Here is a 26,160-nt window from a genome sequence, read left to right on the forward strand (position 1 = left end):
AAACTCTATGCCAACAAAAAAGGTAGTCATGATCGCTACCACTAATAAAACACATTGCCGGAAACAAGATGATAGTTACAGTGCGTATTCTAGTCGAAAACCTTTAAATTATATGCAGTCGTTTGCTCATTGAAAATTGATAAGTGCAATTCTGTATAGGAGGAGCCTTGCAGAGGAACAATATGGAGCTTACATGTACATCAGGAGCGATACCCCACCCCATGCTGACGGACGACATTTTCCTCCCTGGCAACTAGATGCAATACTTGCGAATGCTTGATCACTGCATGAACCACTCAAGGATCATGCTTCTCGGTTTCAAACCGTTGTTCCCTCACGAAAGTTGCTCTTGTTTCTTCTCAATCACCAATTTCCTAAATTTAGCCACTCTGCAACAGTCTGGTAAATGTTCTAGCAACAAATGGCATATACTCGCATAGTTGAACTTGAAGATATAAAAGCAAAAGAAATCGCCACATCCAAAAATGTAGACTAACCAAAAGTTGGAGGCATTACAAGCAAACTTTCCAAAACAATAATCATGCGGAATATTCAGCCAATGAACGAAATATAGGGCATCAGGACTGCATACTAGGAATGCTCTGGTATAGAACAGAACATCAACATCTAGTATTCGAAAACTGCCCGCTCCAGGAAAATCCCAAAGGCAAAAGCGTGACTGTTTGGATTCCATGAATCATATTTACTGAAAGTTTGCGAGATCCATTTGAGGCCTTCTGCTTGGTATTTTGACAGTAGGAGTACAAAATCCATATACATTTCAGGACGTGATATTTACATTGTTGGACTTGCTAGGGGCATAATAGAATCCCGGTTCAAGTAACATAAGAATAAGGGGGAAAAATAAAAATAAAAAAAACGGAGATTCAATTTACACAATGAATGAGACAATTTAAGAAGCATCCTCAGCAGTACTCATTGCATAAGCATGTTCCATCAATAAATGGTGGAACCAGTTTGCATCCCTTGCGACTATAGATCTTCTGGTTGCCACGGAGATATACTTGATGGCAGAATGACAATCTCCGCATATGCAAAGATTCTTAAACACTCTAAGCGTCTTCCACGTGGCCCGGCCTAGAATACATACTAATAAGAGAATTACCCACACAAATATCACCAGCAAAGCCCAATTTTATAGCTAGCATGTATATTTATATCCCCATATCTACATCACTAGTACTTCCACATGCCTTGAGAACACTAGCAAATGCAAAACGGTTTGGCCTCACTGGACCTTTTTCCCGAAAAGAGTTTGATACTCCTCATTCTCTTCAGTCTGCGGATATCCCGTGATTATCGTTGTCTAAGACATCACGTTATGATCTTGCATCCGATCAAACACCTTTCTAAAATCATGAAGCGATCCGCTAGCTACACACTTCGCGTACATGTCCACCAAGCAGCATCCAACACAAATCCGAAGCCAATCCAGACCGTATAACACCAGCAATGCAACTGCACCCCCAACGATTGCAACTCACACTTCGAACATTTCGACAAAACAGCTTTGAGCGTAAATCTATTAGCCACAGTCTCACTCACAAGCATATCCAGAAACAAATCAGCAGCTATCTTTGGACTAGCCAACTGAGTACATCTTGTCATTATCAAAATCCAAGCAGCCACATTCCTCTCGGAAATTTTCTCGAACACCTTACGAGCTGAAACAAAATCAACACTACCCTTTGCAAACATGTCAATTAATGCACACCCAACAGACATATCAGAATCAACGTAACCACTTTTGATTATAAACCCAAAAATTGTATCACCAATTGATGCATTCTCCGGAGCCAAACAAGCCCGAATAACCTCCACGAAACAATAATCGTTAGGGAAAAAACCATCTTTAAGCATATGAACGAAAGTTTCGACCGCTTCAAACTCCATTTGATTATTGGCATAGCGAGAGATCATGGAACTCCAAGAAACCAAGTCTCTTTTATTACCCATGTCCATAAATATCCTCTCCGCCTGAGCCCAGTCATTAGATTTCGAGTAGAGACTGACGTCCGAGTTGAGAATCATCGAGTCAAACTCGAGCTGGGAAGGAGAGAGGTTGATATTGGACGGTAAAGAGAAGACAGAGAGACTCATCGTTCCATAACAAGAGCACACTCGGGAAACAAGAAATGTAAAAGGGATAGCCATTAACAAACGCTAAAATCGTTCGTTTGGTCGATCCTACAAATTTAGTTTACGAAGAATCAAGGGAGTGGTTTTATCCCTATCAAAAGCATGACTACTGGGTTTTCTTAATTTGTTTAAAATGCAATTTACTCTATCTTCAAAAAGTGCAGATTAATCCTTAAAATTATCGAATTCGTTTGTTATTGGTCAGGTTTGGGTCTCATCAGTGGCGCTCAATGGCTCACCTTTCAATTCCATGACTCCCCTCTAATGCAATCCAAGCAGAACAAGATACGTTATGCGTGATTCACCTGTTGCATTTTATTCCGAAGCCAACATGTCATCGGTGTTGGAGGACGCAAGAGAGTGAAACTTTACATGAAGTACAATAACACGACAGTAACCTAAGAGCTAGAAGAAGACACCAAAAAAAAAATCACTGGCAAGCTAAACTAGCTCAAACTAGCTCAACCCCCTCCCAACATAATACTATATTGTGGGGAACAAAGCTTTTCCTATCAAATCCTCTAAACATCATTGGTATCTCCCAAATGGAAAACTAGCTGAAATTATGGGAGCGCTTGATGAAGGTGCGAATGTTTCTAATTCCATCTCGGCTTTGTTATTGTCAACTGGCTCATCTGGTGGATAAATAAGCGGTTTTGGAGGCATTTGAATATTACCCATATCTCCTTCAAGCATTTGCAAGACTTTGTTCATTGGAGGCCGATGGTCAGGGATTAATTGTATACACCAAAGCGCAACTAATATCATCTTTTTTATCACCTCCCTTTCTTCTTCTACAACTTCTTCCATTTCAACACTTTCTCCTTCATTGACTTGGTCGTACACCCACAGCGGAAAATAAATTTGGCTTGAGCGGTCCGCATTTGCATTTACGTTTTTCCTTCTACCTGCCATTTCCATGAGCATCATCCCGAAGCTATAGACATCCGCTTTATAAGATACGCCGCCAATGCTTTTGTAGAATAACTCGGGCGCCATATATCCCAAGGTTCCTCTTGCAGCAGTTAATGAAACTGTGCTATGATTCATGGGATAAAGTCTCGCAAGTCCAAAGTCAGAAACTTTTGGAGTGAAATTCTTATCTAAAAGAATGTTGTGAGGCTTGATATCAAAGTGCAGTATTTGCATGTCACACCCGTGATGTAAATATTCAATCCCCCTCGCTACCCCAAGAGCGATCTCATATATTTTCTTGTAATCAAGAAACTTATCACCTTCCTCACTAAAAATGTGCTTATCCAAAGATCCATTTGACATGAGATCATACACGAGAGCTTGTTTCGAGCCTTCAAAGCAAAAACCGATGAGTTGCACTACATTAACATGGTGAATTCTTCCAATAGTAGACACTTCACTGATAAAATCTTGGCCATGGGCCTTGGACTGTTTTAAAATCTTGATGGCCACTTCATTGCCGCTTCGGAGCATTCCTTTGTACACAGAACCATACCCACCTTCACCTAGTTTATACTTGAAATTTTTGGTGATCTTCTTAAGATTCGAGTAAGAGTACCTTATTGGGAAAAAGTTGTTGTGAGCTTGCAAAAATTCTTCGATGTCCTTGTCCATTGCCAAGTGCCTTCTTTTGTACTTGTAGATTAGAAATATCGCGACAAATGGTGTTCCGATCACGAATTTCACTATACAAAAATTCACTGAGGAAAAATTTTGATATGTTAGAATAAGTGATTTTTTAATTACTTTAAAAACAAATCATTGCGGCTTACCTAATAGTATCATAATATCCAAAGTTGTCCAATATGCAATATCATCTAGGACACCTGTGGAAGGAATGAATGGTGTGAAAATTAATTGAAGGAAAAGAAGTTTGGATAACAAAACTCACGAGGAAACAAAGTGATATCAAGCTACTTTGTCGACATTGAATTTTGTCCAATAGAATATGAGAAATGCGATGCGTGCATTCGCAAATAAATAGAAAAAATAAGCTTCGTTATACGTAAACGATACAAAAAACTCATTTTGCTTTTTTAGCAATCAACAAATATAAAGAAATAGTGATTTTTTTAATTAATAATTTTTGTTCCTGCTATCAATATATCAATATAATTCAAAATAATCCTTTTTTTATTTTTTTAAATTTTTTACAACGAGAGTTCCAGCCCTTCTGTGGAAGGAATTATGACCTAGTTTGTAGCTCATGACGGGTTTGTTTGGTTGACTTCTCCGATCACTTTTTTATTCTTTCGCAAATCTTGCAACTCATACTGTTTGATTTCAATATGATTTTTATTTTCTTGGTTTTAAATATTTCTTTCATTATACAGTTTTGAAGAGAAAGTAACAAGTGAAAAGAGTACATAATCATGCAAAATTCTGGTAAAATTTCATTGCCAACCACTGCTTACCGCCATTGTACTCCCAGTTGGATATGCAACCCGGACCTCCGAAGAAGAATAAGAAATCAACTGAGCAAAAGAAAGCTGTCTTCCGTAGATTAAAGTAGAGAACAAATCCATCGGCCATGATGTTATGGATTAGCTCGTAGTTGTAGGAGCTAATATTAATCCCAAAATCATCCGATACCCACGTGCTCCTGCTAATGGTGCAAAAATCCCTAACATCCGATGCTTTTGGATTGACCAAAGCATACAAGTTGTAATTCGATGATGCGTTGGAATAATACGACCCCTCAATGCATGGACCGGTAGCGATGTAGGATGGAGAACTAACCTGCTTCGAGCAGTTCACAATGACCAATGTAAGATAGTTGTAGATGAAGTACGGTTTATTTGGATCGAACTCGTTCACAAAGTTTTGCGGCACCCATGAATGACGGGGGAGAGACGAGCAGTTATCTTTTTGCAGCCCATCGTCAACCAATCTAATTTGGTTAGCGGAATAATTGATAGACTGCACATATAATCGACTATCACTGAAGTACAAAACAGTACGATTATCTTCACAAACCAGCTCATTCTTCCGGTTTCCGCATCCCTTTGGATCACTCTTCAATCGAAATGGGTAGCTTATATTGCGAATGTCACCACAGGATGAAGCGACGCACCGTGGATTGCTTCGAAAGGCATTGCTAGTCATCGCTTGCAATAGAACAAGAAGGAGCTGCAACACTTCATAGATATTCGTGTTGCTGGAAGCATTAATCATGTCTCTGTTCGTCTTTGGGCAAGGAGAAATCGGTAAGGAATTGCTTGGTGTATATATGAAAAGATTGAAAGAAGATTGGATCTACCTTGTTTGATTGGAGACTTGGAACAAATGCACTCAATGTCAAGAAATTATAGAGGTGAGCTGAAGTTCAATTTGGCCGGCGGGATTAAGACCCCCCTTTAATCACTTTTGTAGAAAATTCGGAACGTTGTTTTATACATTTGATCTTTTCTTTCTCCACGTAATTGTTGGGTCCACATCCATTAACAAACAAATCCATCTCTCGCTCTCTCCCCATCACCCCATCATCTTTGTTTTTTCTTCTTCGTTTGTTTCCTTCTCCCTTCTTCTTGGCGTATAGTTTCGAGGAACAAGTTCATAAACAGAAACTAGCTTGCCATAAAACTTCTCGTCCTCCATGTCACGACAGTTTTGATGCAGGACCATGAAACCGTGTTATGTAAGTCAACTCTTTATGTTCTTTTGAATGCAACAACAGCTCCGTTGCTTGTTAGATAAGTCCGACAATTTGTTCTTGTTCTTGTCTACAATGATTTCTTATGTTTTTTCAACGCTCAAATTACGATACAATAATCTGCAATGACTATAACTTTCTTAGACTGAAATCCGATGAGAATTCGTGAAGGACTCATTAAATGGGCATAAGATGATTCGAACTCCATCTTTTATCTGGGAATATCAAGAAAGTTGCACGGTTATTTGTAAACATTAGCACAGGAGCGGGACATGATTTGTGATACTATTTTAATGATTTGCTCGGGAGAGGGAGGAAAGAGGAAAAAGGAGGTGGTCGAAGAAAATTTTTCATTTTTCATCCAATTCACTCTTTCAGAAAATTTACAATTTTGAAAATTAGTTTTTCTTCGTGTCACCACATGATAGATCAATTTTAACGCAGTACGTTGGCATGTATCGAAATAATTTGTTCTTATTTCTTTTCCAATAACATGTATTTATAGAACGTAGAAAGCAATGTAGGATTACCGAACAAAGGAAAATACTTAAACAAATGCTGTAGAATGACATCATCACGCACTAAGAATATCAATGTCCAGACCTGGACATGATGAGTTTTGCATAACTCAATGATCAATGCAATCTCAAATACAGGATTTCTTACCTTGCCATGGCTATATTCCTCCATCAAAGCAGTATAGCTACTTCATTTTAAGGTGTCTTGCAATTTGCTATTTCAAAGCCTAACATGTGTTGAGTCGCATAGGAGAAAGAATGAAGTTGCCAATGGCACCTATAATGCATAAATGCCACTCCTTTGCAGATCTCTTGTGGGTTATTATCCTCGATTTGTTGACGATGAATACGTCATGTGAGGTGACCATTGGTAATATGCGTGGACAGAAAATCCCTAACATCCGATCTTGTTGGATTGAGCAAAGCATACAAATTCCAATTCGATGTTGTGTTGGAAGAATACAACCCCTCAATGCATGAACCGGTACCAATGTATAATGGAGAACTAACAGGTTTTGAGTAGTTCACGATGACCAATGTACCTTCGCCATACATGTAGTATGGGTTGTATGGATCGGAAAAGTTCTTGAAGTTATACAACACCCATGAATGATGGGGAAGAGACGAGCGGTTGTCCTTTTGCATCCCATCATCGACCAATCTGATATGGTGGTCGGAATAATTGATAGCAAAAGTGTAGAATAGTGCAATTATCTTCACAAATCAGTTCGTATTTGGAGACATTGCATCTTTTGGCATCACTCTTTAATCGAAATGGGTACCTTATATTGCGAATATCATGATAGGATGAAGCACACCGTCAATCATTCGGCTCGACATTGCTAGTCATCGCTAGAAATATAGAGTAGCAATACTTAGACAAATATTCTTGGAGCTTAGAGCACTAATCATGCCTCCGTTTGTCTTTGGGCAAAGAGAAATTGGTCAAGAATTGCTTGGTGTGTATGGAGGATGCGCAATATAAAAAGATGGAAAGAAAATTGAACGAGCCTCGTTTGATTGGAGACTTGGCGTCGCCTTCTCCTATAGAGAAGCCCAAGTCAGTCAACGTAACAAATGCACTCAAGTCAAGAAATTAAAGGGGTGGATCCAAACGGAAGTTCCTTTTATTTTTTTTTCGGTCTGTTATCCAAACTGAAGTTCAATCACCTACTTATACAGCGCATCTTGGAAATTTACACCCATTAAAAAATTCAAAAGATGTTTCTTCACGGTTCACATATGAACTTTCTATCTCCTCTTCTCCTCGTTTCTTCCGCCATCCCATCGACAAACAAATCCCTCCCCATCACTTCCTTCTGATGCACTATCTTTCTTCTTATTTTCTTCTTTGTTTTTTCCCTCGTCCCTTCTTATCCGTCTTCTTTCTTCACCGCACGAGTCGCGATCATAGGAAAATTGACGTATAGGTTTGAGGAACAAGATCAAAAATAAGAACTAGCTTGCCTCAAAATTCTTCTTCATGTCACGATATAGTACATCAGTTTTGGCGCAGTACCATAAATCCATGTTAGCATGTGTCGGAGTATTTTGTTCTTATTTCTTATCCAATGACACTTTATTTGTAGAAGGTATTGTTGTAATGCAGGATTACCTAACGTAAAATAATGTTTAAGAAACGCAGCAGAATGAGCCCACATAGTAAAAATATCAATGTCCGAACCTGAAAATGATGAGTTCGCGTAATTCAGTCACTACAATCTCGGATACAGGATTTCTTATTTTGCCATGGTTATGTTCCACCGTCAAAGCAATATGGCTACCTCATCTTAATTTATCTTGCAATTGGCTACTTCATCTTAAGTTGTCCAGCAATTCGCCATTCTAAAGCCTAACCTGTGTCAAGTCGAATAGGAGAACGAATGAAGTTGCCAATGGCACCTACTAGCATGAATGCCACGCCTTTGCTGATATCTTGAGGATAATTTATCCTCGGTTTTGTTGATGATGAAAATGTCCTGTAAGGTAATCCTAAACTCACAGTCATAACATTTAAGAAAAATGACATAAATAGTCTATGAACTTTGGCTCAATGTGCAATATGATCCCTAAACTTTTAATTTGTTCAATGTGGTCCTTGAACTTTTATCCAATATGCAATGTGGTTCCTGAACTTTTAATTTGTTCAATATAGTCCCTAAACTTTTGGTACATGTTCAATTTAGTTCATAAACTTAGTAAACTATATGAAAATGCTCAATGTAGTCTACATTGAACGTTGAACATTTTCATATAATTCAGAGACTAAATTGAACATGTATCAAAAGTCCAGAGACCACATTGGACAAGTTAAAAGTTTAAAGACAATATTACACATTGAGTCAAAGTTGATTAATCATTTGTGTCATTATCCCTAACATTTACAAAAATGATGTAATTTAATCAAATTAACTCATCGATTCTGACCATTCCAATCAGGAAATCTATCTGAATTGCATAACAAGGGCAACCATGTCTTGATGCCTCATGCACATTCACAAAATCGTTTTCAATGTCAGATCACGTTTTCCAAGATTTGAGGACTAAGAACAGAAAATTGCGAGAGCGACCAAAAAAACATTGCTATCAATTCAAGGTGGATTCCTTTGTAATTGACAGTTACACAAATACAAAGATCAGCCACTTTTCTTGTTGCTTTAACCTTAAAATGGAGCATACTCAAGTCATTTCATAATGGCTTTGCAGGTTTAGGGATGAAAAAGATGACTTTCTATCTTCACCTAAGGAAGTCACAGCCAGAATTTTACCTGCCAAAAAAAGGGCAAAACCTTGAACTCATAAAGCTTTGAGAAAAATCAGTACAATTTCCATCAATTTGGCCATGACTTTCTGCGGATGAAACTTAGCAACCCCTTTACATTTTAGGCTTTGTGCACCAGCTCTTCTAGCTTCTTCTTTGCAAATCTCTCAGACGAAACACTGAGCAGCTTGTTGATCGACATTCCTTCACCTATAATCTTCTTCTTCACCTCATACCTATGCTTAATTCTAGTATCCAGTTTGTAACCAAGGAAAGCAGGGAAATCCAATAGCTCGTCAAGGTCGCGTCCCATCTCCCCTACCAAATATTCCACTTTCTCCTCCAGAGAATCAGGATTGTATTGAAGTATCTGAGGATGCTTCTTACTCATGAGAAGCACGTCTTTACAAGAAAACCCATAACTCAAGAAGAGCTCGATCACCTTCTGCATATTCTCACAACTTGTCCTAGACACAGCGCCTATTGCAGCTGCGAATTCCTTCGTTCTGTACTTGTAACCAATTTTCACCAAAAGACCAAGCTTATAAGCAATGTTCCCCTCAAAAGATAGACCCAAAAACAAAGGGGCTTTTGTTAAGAACTTGAAAATCTCACTGGAGTTCAGTCCACATTCTTTGAGAAAACTAATTCTGGGACGCAATTTCCTCTCCTTGCTCGCGCTAACAATGTTAGGAAACACGAGAATGATCCTGAATATTTCTTGATCATCTAATCCTGCAAATGACCTCAAGAACTCTACATGGCTTTCCACGTGTTCCACACGGTATTTCAAAAAGGTCGGCAGTTTGCGCAGCACTGCCCCGGTGGCATCCTCATCTCCTCCGCTAAGTTCTAGGAGAAACTCCACTCTCGGAATCAACTGGCTATCCATGTCAAAGTTAAGAATGGGGGGATGCCTCACAATCAAATCAACCCCACCATAGCGGCTCAAGAATTTAACAAGCCTTTCAATTTCTTCAACCGGCTTAAGAGACAAAGCCTTTGTCAAATTGACATTGTTGAGAACATGAACAATCTTTTCTCTAGGAATCCCACCGTCAATCAGCAAATTAACCTTTCCCTCGAATCCGACTAGGAACCGCGGCTCTGTCGACATAAAGAGACGTTTGAGCTGCGCTGGGTCAACCTGCCCATCTAAATCGTCGCGCACGAATTGTACCAAGGGATCAATCTCATCTGCTGCCAACACAGAAGGGCATTTCGCAACCAAATGGCAGAGCTCAAGGCCACTGATTCCGACAGATTTCAAAGAGGCGACCCGAGCCCGCAACGAACCGACAGATTTCAGCCTCAAATCCGGGTCCCTGGTCACGAGAGATTCGGTCTCTTTCTCGCTGAGCCCGAGTTCTCGAAACAACACATAGAACGCCCCTGAAAAGGCAAGACTTTAACAAGGAGTTCGATCAAGTATTCAAATTGGGTTCAAGCACATCAACTGTTTGATAATTTGTCTCTGAGAGCCACTCACCCGGGTCGAACTCGATATCAGGTGATGAGTTGACGCGGCGGCATCGCACGTGAAGTAGCGGCGCCCTCGATCCGATTCTTGATGTTTGGCTCGAATTCAGCAAAAGGGTCGACCTGGGGGAAGAGAATGTTGCGGAGCGAGGGGCTGAAGCTGAAGGTGGCGAGCGCTGCGAGGGGAGGAAGAAAGCAGGAGGAGGTCGAGGACTCGTCAACATCAGCTCGAGCGAGACAGAGAGAGAGAGAGAGAGAGAGAGAGAATGAAGGATGGATGGATGGAGATGATAATAGAGGGTTATGGAGCTAATGGCGGGTGTTTTTCAGAACTTTGAGCAGCACCTGTATGGGAACAACTTGCCCAGATCCGACCACGAACTGGTCTCATCGTATCTCACCTAAATAGTTTAATGGTCTTTTCCGGCTCCGTTTGGAAAATTTTCGAAACTAAAAAATTTGATAAATATTTTCCTAAAATATTTATATCGTTTGAAATGACTATTTAATATATAACGATTTATTTATATATATTTTCGTGGACGATGTAAATATTTTTTTCACTTTCACGAGCATGCAATCAATCATTTTTAAAAAAATATTTTTTTTAAAATTATTTATATTTCACGAGACGAACGGAGCCGTAATTTAATATATTGTACCATGATCAATAACTTACTCTTGTGAATACCACGCTAACTATTTATATAAATGACTAGTTTTATTCATTAATACAATAATCATTTTAATTTCATAATAAATAATGCCACCTAGGTGATTAGCAAGGGGTGCCACCCCTCGCCCAAACTCACTCACTCTCTCTCTCTCTCTCTCTCTAGGCTTGTATGATCAGTGTCAAAGGTGGCGGCAACCTCACCGAGTTAGCTTAAGGCCGACAAGGGATGCTGGCCCCTCGCCAGTTCGTGGGTGGCGCCACCAGCTTCCCCCTCACTTCTCCCGTCTTTCTCTCTCTAGGGTTTCTAATCTTTCGTTTTAATTTTCTTTCCTTATTTCCATACTCAAAAAATATTCTAGATAGTGGTCAAAAAAAAAACCTAGTATGGATCTGAGCATGTTCTTAGAAGGCTCCATCTCGATCCTCGTCCGGATCTCGAAATCACAAAGATATAAAACTATTAGAAGGTATTCCTACTCACAAGGAAAAACAAAGATACTGAGGGAATCTGAGGTGCAGAGCGTGCGAACACCGATACTTAAAATTAGGGAATGCATTCGTTAAGTCCGCCGTCTATATCGCATTAGCAATGCAATTGCAGTTTGTCACGTGCGCATTTCCGTCCATATTTTGACAGAAGACTAACTTGAACAAAAATCATATAATTCAAGGACCAAATTGGACCCACAAAAAATAATTTGGGACTTGTCTTAACATTAAACTGAAGATGCCTTTATCCCTTCAAACATAAACCACAATCTTGTTTAAATCAAACACCAGCTCAAATATGTGCTCAAGTTCTCACAACAATCAGATGATACATTCAAGGAATGTAAAATCGAATCGCAATGTAGAAAACATATTCGCTGATTAAAATTACAAAATCAGGGGCATGAAAATCGCGTCTTTGCTAGTTTACCTGAAGGGACTTGGTCGTACGCTTCATGTTGAGACACTACCGATAGAGCACCTAACAGCATCATTCATCAAAAGGAAGACATTGCCATCTGCAAAGTACAATCACATCTGACTGACCAGCAGATCATTTCGATCGATGATGGTAATCGGCAAGTGGACACTGACCAGATCAGAATTCTCAATTACACACCATTCTTGTCGCCTTCAAGTGTGAACAATGCCTCAACCATGATAGCAATTTGTGATGCATGTTAATTTACTCGAACAAGAGGGATCTTTACAGTAAATTTTGCCTGAAGATACAATGTTTCTAGTTCTTCAAAACAATTTCAATGTTTCTAGTTCTTCAAAACAATTTCTAAAGACAAAGCTACTACCGCTTTGGAGTCGGCACAGACAATTTCACGGGATATACCGCCAATCTAGAGACCTCCCCAAAAATTAAAAAAAAAAATTTAAATGAGTTCACTCTGCTTACATTTGAATTGAGCCTTACATGGTAATCTTCACTATCCAATTGCAATCTATAATTAAAAAAAGCATTCCCACTACCCAATTCTAGCTATGCAGTTTTATCAAGCCTTACAATTTGCATTAGGAAGGCTTGATATGACTCTTGGACAATTTTGCTTTCTTGCTCTTGACTGTGGGAATGCCTTTGATAAGTACAACAGATGAGCCTCCCGTCCTCCGCTTCCTGGGGGACTCACAAAATTGGAGGTGGAACCTGCAAATCATCCACAAGGAAACTCAAAACAAATTCACAGGTTAAGCAGCAATGAAGCATTGTGCCAACCACTTAACTCAACACATCAATATTTCCAATTCACTTGCCTTGTCTTGGAGGATTTATCGAGATTAGGAGCCAGCTCCTTTGAGGTTTCTGCTTTGCCATTTTCAATATTCTGTTCCTGCAAATACACTCGTTAGTTAGAGCATTTGTTACCATTGTCGTTTGCTACAACGAGTTGCTGCTCTTTCTCAGAACATATGATATCCTAGGAACTCAGAGGAGAAAAGATGGTGCAGCTCAGGCACCTATTGTCATCTAAACAGTCACATTGGCCCCATTAATTCATACTCATGATAAACTCTCGCGCACAAAAATGAAACCAACAAAACAACTATTTAGTCACCATCCAAAAGGAAGAAACAAAAAAAGGGAACACGAGTTTAATGTTATAAGTTGCCAATTTAAGACTGATGAAGTTAGGAATGGAAACCTCCACAGATTGAATGAGGAGACTATTACTATTCTGTAGAAAGGGGGGGAAAGTATTATGACTGGTTTCTGAGTGGGCACCCAGGAGAAAGACCGATTACAATCCTGAATGAGCCATTGAAGTCCTGGAACAAGTTTCCTTAAACTACCTGCATCTATATTGCTCTAAATGGTTCCAAGGAATTATGCAGAAACTATTTTCCAATTTAACTACATATTGCAATTGGAATATACAATTTACTTGCAAGCATGCTATCGCCATGAACATTTTTGAGCCAAATAATACCCTAGTACAGCTGATAAATCTAGAAGCAAAGCAAACATCCAATATCTGATGGAACCTGAACAAACAAGCATCAAGACGGTATCTACTATGGCAGGATTTCATTCTTAACCAACAGCACCTTCTTCTTCTTTTTTCTTTTTTTGCTGGGAAAAAAATCATCAGCATGAGATAGATAATAACGAAAAATACTGAAACAAAGGCACTATACTTGTAGTAGGGAAAGCTTTGAGAGAGGAGCTGATTCTCTTAATTAGTCTAATCTTCATTTTGCTTAATTGGAAGAACCCGTAAGAATGGAAGAGGATAGAACACAGGGTGTCACAGAAATACCTGGTATATGAAACCACAGGCTAAATTAACTGAACTAAGACCTTTGATAAATCCCCGCAAAAGCAAAGGCCGGCATACAGTCACGCAATGGATTCAGCAAAAGAAACATGTAAACCTCCAATACACAAACTCCATATTCGACATTAAGTCAACACACATATTTCCAGTCTGCCAACCTAAAAAGGGCAAGAAATGCTGCCAACAAACTTTGGAACACTACCATAGTGTAGGAATGGTGAGGTGGTTTTGAAAACAATGTCATTTGCAGGCTTGTCATGGCTTAAGAGCTGTCGTCGGATGGGTTCTGCTAGAGAAAGTATCTCCATCCGCCATGCAACGAAGATTCATGGCACACTAGTTATCGACTCCACAAAGCAGACAGCCCATATAAATGCTTAGTTATACTACTCACTCAGCACATAATGACCATTTGCACAAGCAATGTAAGAAAGCATAAACAATGGTGGACACAGAGGCAAAATTTCCCAACACATTACCTCACTCAATTCATCAACCTCCAAACCCGAAACCTTGAGTTTCTTCTTCCCACCCACAATCCCATCCTCACTTCCACCCCCTAATTTCCTCTTCTTCCTCCCAATGCTGCTCCTCACCTTCCCCTTCCTGTCCCTGACCTTCCACACATTCTTCCTCCGGTACAACACCTTCTCGAACTTCCACGACTCGCAGCTCGTGTCGATCACCGTCACTTCGCTCCTCGAGTACCCAACCAAATCCTTATTGTCCCCGCTCTCCTTCTCCTCCTCCTCCTCCTCTTCCCCATCCGCACTCGCGCCCCTCGCCGTCCTGTCCACCGCATCGCTCTCCAAATCCGCCGACGGCGTCCTCCACCCCGCATTCTCTCCCCTCGCCCCCGCCGCCCCCGCCGCCGCCGCGGCCGCGCAATCGGAGATCTTCTCCCCGGCGCTAGCGTCGTGGGCCCCGGAGCTGGGGAAGAACCTAGGGTTCGGTTGCTTCCTGGAGCCCCTCCTCGCGATCTCCACCTCGCCGTCGCTGCCCATGTTGAAGAGCTCCGACAGGACGCCCGTCATGATGCCGTACCAGTCCTTCTCGCCGCCGGGCTTCTGGGCCCGCGCCAAGCGCGCGTGGTCTTGGGTGGTGATTTGGCTCTGGACCGAGTGGATCGACTCGGAAGTGGACGGATCGGAGGCCGCCGGCGGGGTGGGCGGGCTAGGGTTCTGGGGATCGGCGAGGAAGTGATCGAGGTCGAGGCCGTCGCCGTCGCCGGTGGGGAAGCCCTTGGATGACCGGAGGCGGTCCAGCCAGTTCGGGCCGGACCGGTCGGCCGGGGCGGAGCAGAGCATTTTCAGGATGATGATGACGGTGGTGGTGGTGGCGGCGGCGGTGGAGCTTGGGAAGGAGAAGAGAAATGGCGGAAGGAGACGACCGGACCGTCACCGCCCGTCAGAAACGCGGGTTGCGCACGGACGGCCGGCCGTCGGCTGTCGCTTTAGAGAAGCTCAAGAGAACCCGCGTTGACTGTAACCATCGCCTCCATGATTTCTGGATAGCAATAATTGCACCACCAATCAGTCCCTGAATGTTGTTTATCTGATGCTAAAAGCATGATTCTCTTAAAAAAAACTCCAATTTTAAAATTAAATTCCAAATTTGCCTCGAATTTTTTTTTTTTGTCTAATAGAAAAATCACTAATTCTTACTTTAATTTCGTATTTGTCCCCGTCAACCCTCTGTCCGAAAATCGCCATTAATCTTTCCTAATTTTTATATCCTAGATTAATTTCATTATTTAGATAATTTTTCATGTCACCTAACTAATGTACATTTATCATCGATGTGGAAATGTCATGTCGAGTTAGGACTAGACGCCAACAAACATGCGGCCCTTGGTAAAAAGATTGGAAGAGTGGGGTCGAAGAGTACCGGGTCCGAGATTCAATCCCCATGAGCACCGCAGACACATGTACATAGAAAAAAGGAGCGAGCCAAAAAAAAAAGTTAGGACTGGACCACGTCAACAGGTTCGAGAATTTGTTTAGACAAAACAAAATTCGAGGCAGATTTGGAATTGAATCTAAAGTTTTGGGTTATTTCTAAGAAAATAATACTTAGGAATAATTTTGAAATTGGACTTAGGCTCCGTTCGTTTGGCGGAAAATATTCTCCTTTTGGAAAATATTTTCCCGGAAGTCATTTTCCTGGAAAATGTTTTCCCAGAACATAATTTTCTCGTGTTCGCGACCAATATGAAAAAGTTTCGGAAAATATTTTTCGCCGACGGCGCGCGGCGAGCGATGGCGGCGGCGGTGGCTGCGGCGCTGGCGGCGGCGACGACGACGGGCGGCGACCGGCGGCGGCGGGGCGACTGGCGCGCGGGCGCGGCGGCGGCGGCTCGAGGTCGGCGGCGGGACGGCGGCGACGTGCGGCTGCCGGCGCAGCGGCCGGAAGAGCGCGGCGGCGGGCGGCGGCGGCGGCGGGCGGCGGCGGCGGCGGCGGCGGCGGCGGCGGCGGCGGCGCGGCGGCGGCGGCGGCGGCGGCGGCGGCGGCGGCGGCGGCGGCGGCGGCGGCGGGGCGGCGGCGGCGGCGGCGGCGGGCGGCGGCGGCGGCGGCGGCGGCGCGGCCGGCGGCGGCGGCGGCGGCGGCGGACGGCGGCGGCGGCCGGCGACCTTAGTGAAGAAGAAGAAGAAGAAGCTCCGGAAAATGATTTTCGCTTTTGAAAAAGCGGAAGTCATTTTCCATAGACTTAGGCTATTTTGTGAGGAGGGAAGAAAAATATTTTTCCACGGAAAACGTTTTCCGCCCGCCGAACACCGGAAAACCCGGAAAATATTTTTCGGGAGAATATTTTCCACCAAACGAACGGAGCCTTAAAGTTTGGGATTTTTTCTAAAGAAAAAAAAAATTCCGAATAGAGTCAAGACTAAATTTAAAGTTTGGGGGTTTTTTTAGGGGATTAGACAAATGCCAAATCCCACCGTAAACTTTCAATGGGGGTTTGTCTATTGCTAAATCATCCCAAACTTGAGATTAATTCAATTGTACCTGCACTGTTTTAAAAATATTCAATTATGTCCTTCTATCAACAAACGGCTTCCGAATTGTTGTGAATGAGTTGTGTAATTTTTACTTGTTTTACAATTGAGTAATTATTAATTTTTTTTTGTAATCAAGTATCTCAAAATTATTAAATTCAGCCCGATGTGAGGCCTCCGTTAAAATAACGGATCTAAAATATCATTAGGAACACCGCTATATGGGCATCAACCGTCCATATTGATGTCCGATATAACCTCTTGAGATGGTACCTCGTCAGTAAAGGCATGTTAAAGATATGTTAGATGCCTAAAAGCGTTTAAATTTAACATTTTTATCTCCCCTGTTCACGACTCAACACCTTACTAGAGACGGCATCATTTTTTTGAGTAAGCAAGTAAGGCTAGCAAATTGAAGGGACGTATCGAGAACCGAAACAGAACGATCACGCAGAAAACAGAGAAAATAGACGATGCACGAATTTACCCAGGTTCACCCTCGATTAGGGCTACGTCCTGCAAAGAGATTTCACTATATTTTCGGTTTACAGCCACTCAACTCATTACAATGATCAGAAAAACGAGCAAAATATATATATATATGCCCCAAACGGGCCCAAAACCTAAACCTATATGAAATCTCTTAATCTCGCACTATACGGGCCAGCCCAAACCCGTTGAGGTTTCGGGCGCCGCCTCCGAGCCCCGCCCGCTCACCGGCGAGCGGCAAATGGCCTCTGGCCGACCGGCAATGGAACCCCTGCCGTGGGCGCGCCCCCGACCCTGGCCGACCGGCACGGGACACCCTGTCGGGCGTCGCGCCCGAACCCCCGCATTCCGCACGCATGGGTCACATGTCGTTGGACAACACTTCAGTTTCCCTAAGCTCACGTGGGCGTACCCGGTGTGAGAAACAAGGGTCCCCGAAGTATTCGCCAACTCCAACACAAATGTGCTTAACTTTTGATGAGTAAACGCAATCACGAAAAACAATTCGAGCTCTATCTGTCCATTTAGCCCATTGACTATTTGTTAGGAGAGAGCATAAGAAAGCATATCATAATAGTACTATTGTCAAAGGGGTTCAGATATAGAAGCTTATCCTTTTTTTAATGGGCCCATAGAAAATGTCGCCTCGGACGGATTGCAAAGTCTATGTAACATAACTTGAGGCGAAGAGAGAAAGAGACAATTGTCGGATAGCCATAAAAGATTGCTTGGCTCGAAAGAAACTCCGAAAAAGACTTGGAGAAAGCATATACCAAGCTAGCTTCCTTGACCCTTAACCTAGATAAGTGAACTGTAAAATTAGATTATGTTTGTTCAAAGTTAAATATAAATTATTTTTTGCTTCCCCGTTGATATTATCTAAAATTTAAAAATTATGAAGAAAGTTATAAGGAAATTTACATGTCCACATTTATATGCTGTTAAAGATTTTAGGTTTTTTGTGTTAAAAATAAGTCAAAGTGTGTCTACCTCAGGCTCATACTAAACCAAAAGTAATAGTAAAAGTCAATTTAGATATGCCCTTATTTGAACTAACTAAAAATATAGATATGATATTGCACATTGGATAAAGTCTGGGGGATTTAATTGAACCCGATGAAATTTTTGTGGATAATATTATATATCGAACAAAAGTTGATGGACTATCAGTGTACTTACTCATTTTGTATAATCTAGCAATTTCCAGGAATTCGTTAATCAGCTAACCGATTTTGCATGTATTGAATTTTCTTTTGAATTAGGTATGGCACTAACCATTCTACATTTTAGTACATTTAATTTAACGAATGTTCTCACACACCCCATTAACATCAACATAACTCAAACCGAAACCCCTTTTTGTTCCTCATGTGAAATCACGATCGAAATTATCCACAATTGGAATAACTCAATACGTGATAATAATTCGGGAAATCCGCAAATCAATATTCGATAACAGGCAAAACTATCAACGGGACTATGCGCGACTAATAAGTTATTGATCAGTACCGAAACTTATCAATGCCCAGCAAAGTAAATCACAAAGTCTTACTTGAATCTCACCGGTGTTAATCTCGATTTTATCGAATATTATGGATATTGTTAGTAGTCAGTCAAAATTTGTACGAGTATAATTCTACGGACGATTACGAAAATTGATTGATCCTACGTCACTTGTACTCTCTCTCTCTCTCTCCTCTCCCTTCATCGTCGGCGTCCCTATCTACAATCATTCTGGACCAGACCTATTTCGGCCCATTCAGACACAGCGCGCGTCTCCTCCGTCCGTCCACCGATCCCACGGGCGAATGTCTGGTCGCAAGAAGCGCATCGAGAGAGACCCACGACGTCGACCGGTGCCCGATACCAAGCAAGCAAGGACTGATCCAGGGTCCACCGTCTCTCTCGACATCACACGTCTCTCTCTCCCTCTCTCTCATGTCCTTTTTTTGGGGCAATGGCAATCTCGGGCACGCAGCCCTTTTTCTTTACCCTTCACGGCGTTCGTGTGATATTATCCTTTCTGGGTTTTTGATTTTTCCTCCCCTTCTTTCTTCGCTTGCCTAATGTCTTCCTCTGGATGAGGCCTGCCTCCTCTGCCCCTGTTATAAAGCAGATGTTTTTTCTATCCTTCTGGGGTTGCACGTAGCAAGAATTGTCGTTGTTGTACGTTTTTCTGTGTGCGTATATTATCAGGAGTTGTTGTTCTTCTTCCGGGGTAGTTTTTGTCCTTGCCCTGTTGTTGTGGTTGTGATTGAGGCATTACGTCGAACAGTTTGAAAGTGGAAAGATGTTGGGGGTGTTTGCGGATGTTGTGCTGCTTCTGGTTCCTGTTTGGATTGCTTTTCTTGTTGGGGTTGTCATTGGATGGGCATGGAAGCCCAAATGGGCGAGCTTGGGGAGGGTCGAATTGAGTTGCTCGGTGCTGAGGCAGTCTGATTCCTCCTTCCCTTTCTTGCCGTCGAAATCGGTGATGTCTCCGTTGAAGGGATTCGGGTCGGACCCGTGCTTGAATTCATTCAAGGTGCAGTGGCCGAGTTTCGATTTCCGTAGTTTTGATGGTGCGGCGACAAAGAAGAAACCGTTATCTCAATCGCCTGCCTTGTTTGAGGAGTGCAGGTATGCTGCGGGTTGTCCGTTGGTTTTACTGTAATTTCGCTCCTTGAATCGCATTTTTTTCATGTCTCTTCGTTTCTCAATTGCTATAGCTTGTTAGTGGCATTCAGAATATTATCTGATAGAATATGAGATGGAGCTCAAACTCTACTCATAATGATGCTGAAAATGGTTCTTTGCCACGGGCAAATGTTGCATCCCGTTCTTAGGCTTTCTACATGAAGAAGCGGATATGTGTTTTTGCACATGACGCAGGGACAGGCCTACCGGCATATGAATCAATTTCTCATGAAATTATTGGAACTCTTGCAGCACACCAGAGGCCGGAGAGATATCCACTTTGTTGTCGGAGGAGGATTTGACGCAGTTATGGCATCTTGTTGAGATGAAAGATGGAGGTCCTTCTTGGATACATATGATGGATCGTTATGCGTTGAGTATGAGCTACCAAGCCTGGAGGCGAGATCCCAAAGTATGTCACAGATTTCATGGTTTTCTCTCAATTTCTAATGATTTGGTGAAACTTTTTCTTTACATTTTGGATGTGATTTTAGTCAGTCAAATGCTGTTTATTTAGGTATTGATTGTATAACTGACTGACTTTGCTTCAATTAATGGCATAGACCGGTCCTCCTCAGTATCGTAGCAGAACTGTATTCGAGGATGCAACACCTGAGACGGTGAGGGATTTCTTCTGGGACGATGACTTTCGGTCGAAGTGGGATGATATGCTTGCCTATTCAACAACTGTAGAGGATTGTCCCTCCACAGGAACCATGGTTGTTCATTGGATTAGGAAGGTGAAATCTTCTCTGTTTCTTTTCTCTGTGTTTCTGATAATTCCATTTTAAGTTCTATGGATTACTTTCAGTTGCATGATGCTCATGCGAATGGTTCGCATTGCAGTTCCCCTTTTTCTGTAGCGACCGTGAATATATCATCGGGCGCCGAATATGGGAATCTGAGAGGTCATATTATTGCGTGACAAAGGTATGAGAAGTGATATTCTTGGTTTGTATGTTGAACATTCAGGAACAACATTCTTGCTGCTTGAGAGAATTTCCAATGTTTTCTTCGGCCAACCTTCATTGATGTACTGGCCGAAAAATAAGAAAAAAGCTTTTGTTGATGTGCTTTGTCTTCTGTGATTATGTACCAAAGGATCGTCTGTTTTACTTTGCACAATTTCAGGGAGTACACTACCCTTCCATCCCTAGGCGCAACAAACCAAGACGTGTGGACTTGTATTATTCAAGTTGGTGTATTCGAGCAGGTACATCGTCTTCTCTGTTCCGACGTTAACTATGATCCGTCTATCTCTCTATTTTTCGCACCATTTGCGACCTGGATTTAATACGTTTGTGTACTGTGGTGGCCCTTTTCCCTTTGAACTTCACCAGTCGAGTCGAGAAAGAACGATGGGCAGCTGACAGCATGTGAAGTCTTGCTCTTCCATTACGAAGACATGGGCATCCCTAATGAGATTGCGAAGCTCGGAATAAGGCAGGGGATGTGGGGAGCAGTCAAGAAGATTGAACCCGGCTTGCATGCCTACCAGAAAGCTAGAGCTTCTGGGGCGCCACTCTCGCACCCTGCTAAGATGGCTCAGATCAACACGAAGATAAGCCCGGAGTTTGTCAAGTCTTTGGAAGAGTCTGATGACACGTCCGAAGTCAGTAAAGCCGATGTGGTGGAGAAACCAAAGGGCGGTAATCTCCCCAAGGTTTTGTTCATCGGTGGGATCCTTGTCCTCGCATTTAGTCTCAACCACGGGCTTCTGACTAAAGCAGCTATGTTTAGCGTGGCCCAGAAGTTTGGGAACTTGAGAAGGAGGAGGCCAGAGGTGAGACACTAAGATCTGATGGTATTTAACACTTTTTGGCTGCCATTTTTCCCTCTTCTCAGCAGTAATACGCGATTCGGAGTCGTTGAAGCCTAGCATAAGGCTTAGACGTTAGAGATTTGATACCAAAAGTTAGGATATATACAGTTTACTGTTGCAAAACACACAGTTCCTCCATACCAGCACTACTGTTGTAAATCACGCATAGTTCCTCCATACAAGCACTAGAGTTCATAATGGGAAAGTACTATTAAGTTTTATCCTTTCACTTTCTTGTTGCCATGTCGATGTACGTTTATGCTAGTCTGTGTTTCTCATAGAGAGCGAGTGGTGAACCGTGTGATCGTTCACACTGATCGTTCACACTTTGGACGCACTTCGCCGCAAGTGATCCCGGACTCTTCAGTACGAGAATCTCGGACTGATCGAGTCCGTGGCCTTGGCTTCTTACGGTATAGTCTTGAATTTACTCAGGCAAAGCTTTTCATTCAACAAACTTAGAACCACAAAAAATGCTCTCATCCCGGACAATGCGTCATACACATGATCAAGGCAAAGAAGGGCGAAATTCTCACATACACTCAATACTTGTAAACAGACATCATCATCGGTAATTTTCGAGGTCAACTGCACTACTGCAGATTCTCTTAAACTTAGGAATCTATTTCACCTAACTTCCAGCCCTTTCATGGAAAATTCACTCTCTGGACTCGGACAAAATCATTTTCGAAGTACATTTATAGGAATTCCTCTCACTAACTAGGCTTCATCTGATTCCACGGTTTCGAGGTTGTAAAACAGGGTCTTACTTCCTAGTCCTAAAGATTGATTTGTGGTTATCTTTCAGCTGTCCCTAGTTTCCCATTGTTACATAGAATTCATCAGCATCCTCAAAAATCCAAATTGAAGGTGAATTGGCCTACAAGTGTAAAGCCTCCTTACATACAGGCCGCAATAGAGTTACACAGATATTAACGGACAAGAAATATAAAGCCACTTTTCAAAGGTTACTAATGACAACGTCTTACAATATTTTGTGAGGATTTTCAGTAGGTTTATTACTGGTGTAAGAAATAATTCCACACTTTTCTCTATTGCAACTTTCAGAGTTCGTGTAAAATACAAATGCATCAAAGACGCACTTCGAGTTATTATGCAGTAAACGATGATGAGGTGATGACATAATCAATATCTGTCTATTACACTATTATTTCGCAATACACAATTATGGGGGAAATCCATTTACTCTGACATCTCTCTCCCTCTTTCAAATCCAAATTCATGTTAGCTTCTCAGAACAAACCCACTTCTTTTCAAATCTATTGCTTCAAAATTTCGTGCAGAATTACAGCTTTCAATGAACTAGAAAATAACAACAGCAAGTCACTCTTATGCCCTACAACTTCATCTAACCAAGATTTTACCATGCCAAATATAACTCAACCCCAGAAGAAGCTTTTGCAGAAGAAGACCCAACATTCACTGAACAGAGTATCAGCCAAAACTCAGATTTTTCAGGGAGGAAGCATGGAGAACCAGAGTATTCAAAACAACCTATAACTACCAGTCGCCAGCACTTTGATCTGAAATAGCTAATCAACAGACATTTATAACTACATACGATGTTAATCTGAGCATATATTTGAAAAGTTATGAATTGATTCCTAGATTGAACCAAAGATAAAAACTTCACCACCATCGTCACATGTCGATGCTGCTTAGAACTAGACCCTGCTATAAAACTGCAGCATAATTCCGCATATTTGATATATAATCAAAGCTGGAACGGCATCTAAGGAGCAGAAACTGTCCTGACAAGAAATTCACACATTCTCATAACTAAGTAAACCCAACATTCATACAAAGTAGAGAAAATGATTGCCGATTGGACGATCCAACATTAAGTTTGAGACCAAATGTCAGCAGTACACCGCTTGACGAACTTTGTAAGACTAAACAAAATTTAAAAGTAATAGACCACTCCAATAGAATTTCTAACAGACCAAAATGCTCCTAATCAAACAAGCTGAATCCCATGTCATCATCGCTCTCCTCCTTCGGTTCCTCCTGAACACAGAACAAGAATGCAACAGCATGAGATTCGGACAAACTCACCCGCAAAAAAACAAATGATGAAGAATGTCACGTCGACACTCCACTGTTAATGCTACATAACTAAAATTATGCACTCGAAGCGCATGGAAAAGAGACACAAAAACCATAACCATGCTCCTACACGAGGCCCAAAAACTATACTTTACACCTACCTACAGCTAGCTCTAATGGTTTCAGAACACAGCAACATCAACAAGTTAAGCCTCGTTTCGCTAAATAAGGTCCACTATTCACGGAAATGCGCTTGATTCTGGATCAGCTCTAACTATTCTAAACTTAGTATCAAAACACAGACCAACCGCAGCTAAAAGAATAGACAGGCAAATTCACACAATCAATGAGGCCATGGATTACCGATAGCTGCCTACTGTGAATCAAGGAACCTACCTTCTTCTCCTCGGCGGCCGGAGCTGCGGCGGCAGGGGCGGCGCCGCCGGCCGCCGCCGGATCCGACGTTCATGATGAGGTCCCCGACGTTCCTCTTCTCGGCCAGCTTGGCGAACAGGCTGGGCCAGTAGGACTCGACGCTGACGTTCGCCGCCTTGACCAAGGTAGCGATCTTCTCCGCCTACATCCCCAAGTTCCGTCGCGCAATCAATCCCCAAAAAAAAACACCCCCCAAAACAAGCAGCCGATGCACACGACGAGAGAGAGAGAGAGAGAGAGGCCCTTACGGTGACCGGGATGCCGTCGTCGTAGAGGATCAAGACGGCGTAGGTGCAGGCAGCCTCTCCGACGGAAGACATCGCTTGTTGCACAGAGGGAAACAGGGGCACGAAGGGAGGCGATTCTCTTCTTCAGCAAACGGAGGGATGCGGGGTTTCGCGAAGATGTTGTGTATATATATGTGGGATGCGATCTTAGGGTTCTAGGGTTTCTGGCTCTCTCCGTCACGCGGCGCGCACGTGATGATCTTGGGCTCCACCGCGCGCTGGGCCCGTTTCGGATTGGTTTTGGGCCTTCTGGTGTTGGCCCATTGGGCTTGGAGTGAAGAAGAATCGGGCCGAACATAAGCCCCGGCAGATTTACAAGGGGGGAAGGCTACACTTGAAAGTACTTTAGTTATGTATTTTATAGGCATAAGATAAAAAGAAAATTGAATCGGGCGGTACTCTAGCGATGGCTAAATCCGGCACCGGTAGTCCTCCCTTGAGGTCGCGCGACCTCACGACCTCCAGTGACCCAGCCGAGGTCGCACGAGCCCGGTGAGTGGATGCCCAGTCGTGCGACCTCTGGCAAGTCGCATGTGATGAGGACAACGAGCGCTGAGTCTTCGACTCGGTCATGCTCGACGAGGGCTACCCTCGACTTCGTTGATTTGGGCTCGAAATTGAGCACAAGCGTCATGCGACCCTTCTTGAGTGACATCACGTGAGCCTCAACGACCCTCGGCAAGGCTCGAGCGTGCCTCGGCAACCTTTAGCAAGCCTCGGCGACCACTGGCGAGCCTAAGTGACCCTCGATTCTCCAGATCTCACATCAACCCTCCAAATCTGGCCTAACCTCGGTGATTGTCCCTCGAACCGTTCGCTCAGCCTTGGTTTAGAGAAAGTAGAGAGAGAGAGAGACAACAAGCAATGGGAGAGATGAAAAGTGTGCCATTCAAGGATAAAAAGAGGAATACGAAAAATGAGTGCTTCTTACCAAACAGCTTAACATTTGCCTAAGGGCCTTTGGACTTTGGAGGTCCAAAGGGCTTTGGAATTGTGTTACCAAATGCGACCAAAGCCTCTTCACTGGGTTATATAATTATATGGGAAAAAACCACTAAAAACCCCAAACTTTGCCATATGTGACACATTTACCCTGAACTTTTTTTTGTGACACCAAAAACTCCGAACTTTGCTTTTTGTGACACATTTACCCCAATGTATTTAGTCCATGGGCATTTTCGTCTTTTCTCGCTTTTTCTTTTTTTTTTTCTTTTTTTTTTCCTTCCGGGCGGGGGGGGGGGCCTCGCCGGCGTCGGCCTCGCCGGATCCGGCGTGGGGGGCCCTCGCCGGCGTCGAGCGAGGGCGGCCCTCGCCTGATCCGGCGACGACGGCCCTCGCCAGATCCGGCGAGGGCGGACCTCGCCCGACGCGAGCGAGGGCGGCCTCGCCCGG

General features: G+C 42.7%; 5 protein-coding genes and 1 pseudogene across 6 annotated transcripts; 1 reads left to right on the top strand and 5 right to left on the bottom strand.

The window, feature by feature from the left end:
- Positions 1-2,688: 2,688 nt before the first annotated feature.
- Positions 2,689-3,911, bottom strand: LOC115686087 (rust resistance kinase Lr10-like). Its single transcript, XM_056304172.1, has one exon. The coding sequence runs from the start codon at positions 3,748-3,750 to the stop codon at positions 2,689-2,691; it is 1,062 nt and encodes a 353-aa protein (XP_056160147.1). The 5' UTR covers positions 3,751-3,911.
- A 595-nt stretch (positions 3,912-4,506) lies between these two features.
- LOC115686086 (uncharacterized) lies at positions 4,507-5,354 on the bottom strand. The gene has a single exon (XM_056304173.1). It carries the CDS (start codon positions 5,308-5,310, stop codon positions 4,507-4,509), a length of 804 nt encoding a protein of 267 aa, XP_056160148.1. The 5' UTR covers positions 5,311-5,354.
- A 3,532-nt stretch (positions 5,355-8,886) lies between these two features.
- Positions 8,887-10,922, bottom strand: LOC115686133 (transcription termination factor MTERF8, chloroplastic). The gene is made up of 2 exons (XM_030611328.2): positions 10,557-10,922; positions 8,887-10,459 (listed from the first exon to the last, which is right to left on the bottom strand). Exons 1-2 carry the CDS (start codon positions 10,768-10,770, stop codon positions 9,189-9,191), a joined length of 1,485 nt encoding a protein of 494 aa, XP_030467188.1. The 5' UTR covers positions 10,771-10,922; the 3' UTR covers positions 8,887-9,188.
- A 1,525-nt stretch (positions 10,923-12,447) lies between these two features.
- Positions 12,448-15,541, bottom strand: LOC115686120 (uncharacterized). 2 transcript variants are annotated; one of them, XM_056304306.1, is made up of 3 exons: positions 14,476-15,541; positions 12,975-13,045; positions 12,448-12,867 (listed from the first exon to the last, which is right to left on the bottom strand). In XM_056304306.1, exons 1-3 carry the CDS (start codon positions 15,301-15,303, stop codon positions 12,735-12,737), a joined length of 1,032 nt encoding a protein of 343 aa, XP_056160281.1. In that variant the 5' UTR covers positions 15,304-15,541; the 3' UTR covers positions 12,448-12,734. The 2 variants fall into 2 exon arrangements, with proteins under 2 accessions (XP_056160281.1, XP_030467174.1); XM_030611314.2 differs by having other exon boundaries at positions 12,975-13,051; positions 14,476-15,539.
- A 3,720-nt stretch (positions 15,542-19,261) lies between these two features.
- On the top strand, positions 19,262-22,208 carry LOC115666638 (uncharacterized). Its single transcript, XM_030588333.2, has 6 exons — positions 19,262-20,100; positions 20,410-20,569; positions 20,721-20,897; positions 21,004-21,087; positions 21,289-21,370; positions 21,498-22,208. Exons 1-6 carry the CDS (start codon positions 19,772-19,774, stop codon positions 21,950-21,952), a joined length of 1,287 nt encoding a protein of 428 aa, XP_030444193.1. The 5' UTR covers positions 19,262-19,771; the 3' UTR covers positions 21,953-22,208.
- Positions 22,209-23,752: 1,544 nt separating this feature from the next.
- On the bottom strand, positions 23,753-24,886 carry LOC115669407 (60S acidic ribosomal protein P1-2-like; annotated as a pseudogene).
- Between the last annotated feature and the right edge of the window lie 1,274 nt (positions 24,887-26,160).

This window comes from Syzygium oleosum, unplaced genomic scaffold (assembly GCF_021117445.2).
Source record: "Syzygium oleosum isolate NSW1041296 unplaced genomic scaffold, Sole_v2.1 Sole_v2.31, whole genome shotgun sequence".
Lineage (NCBI taxonomy): Eukaryota > Viridiplantae > Streptophyta > Magnoliopsida > Myrtales > Myrtaceae > Syzygium > Syzygium oleosum.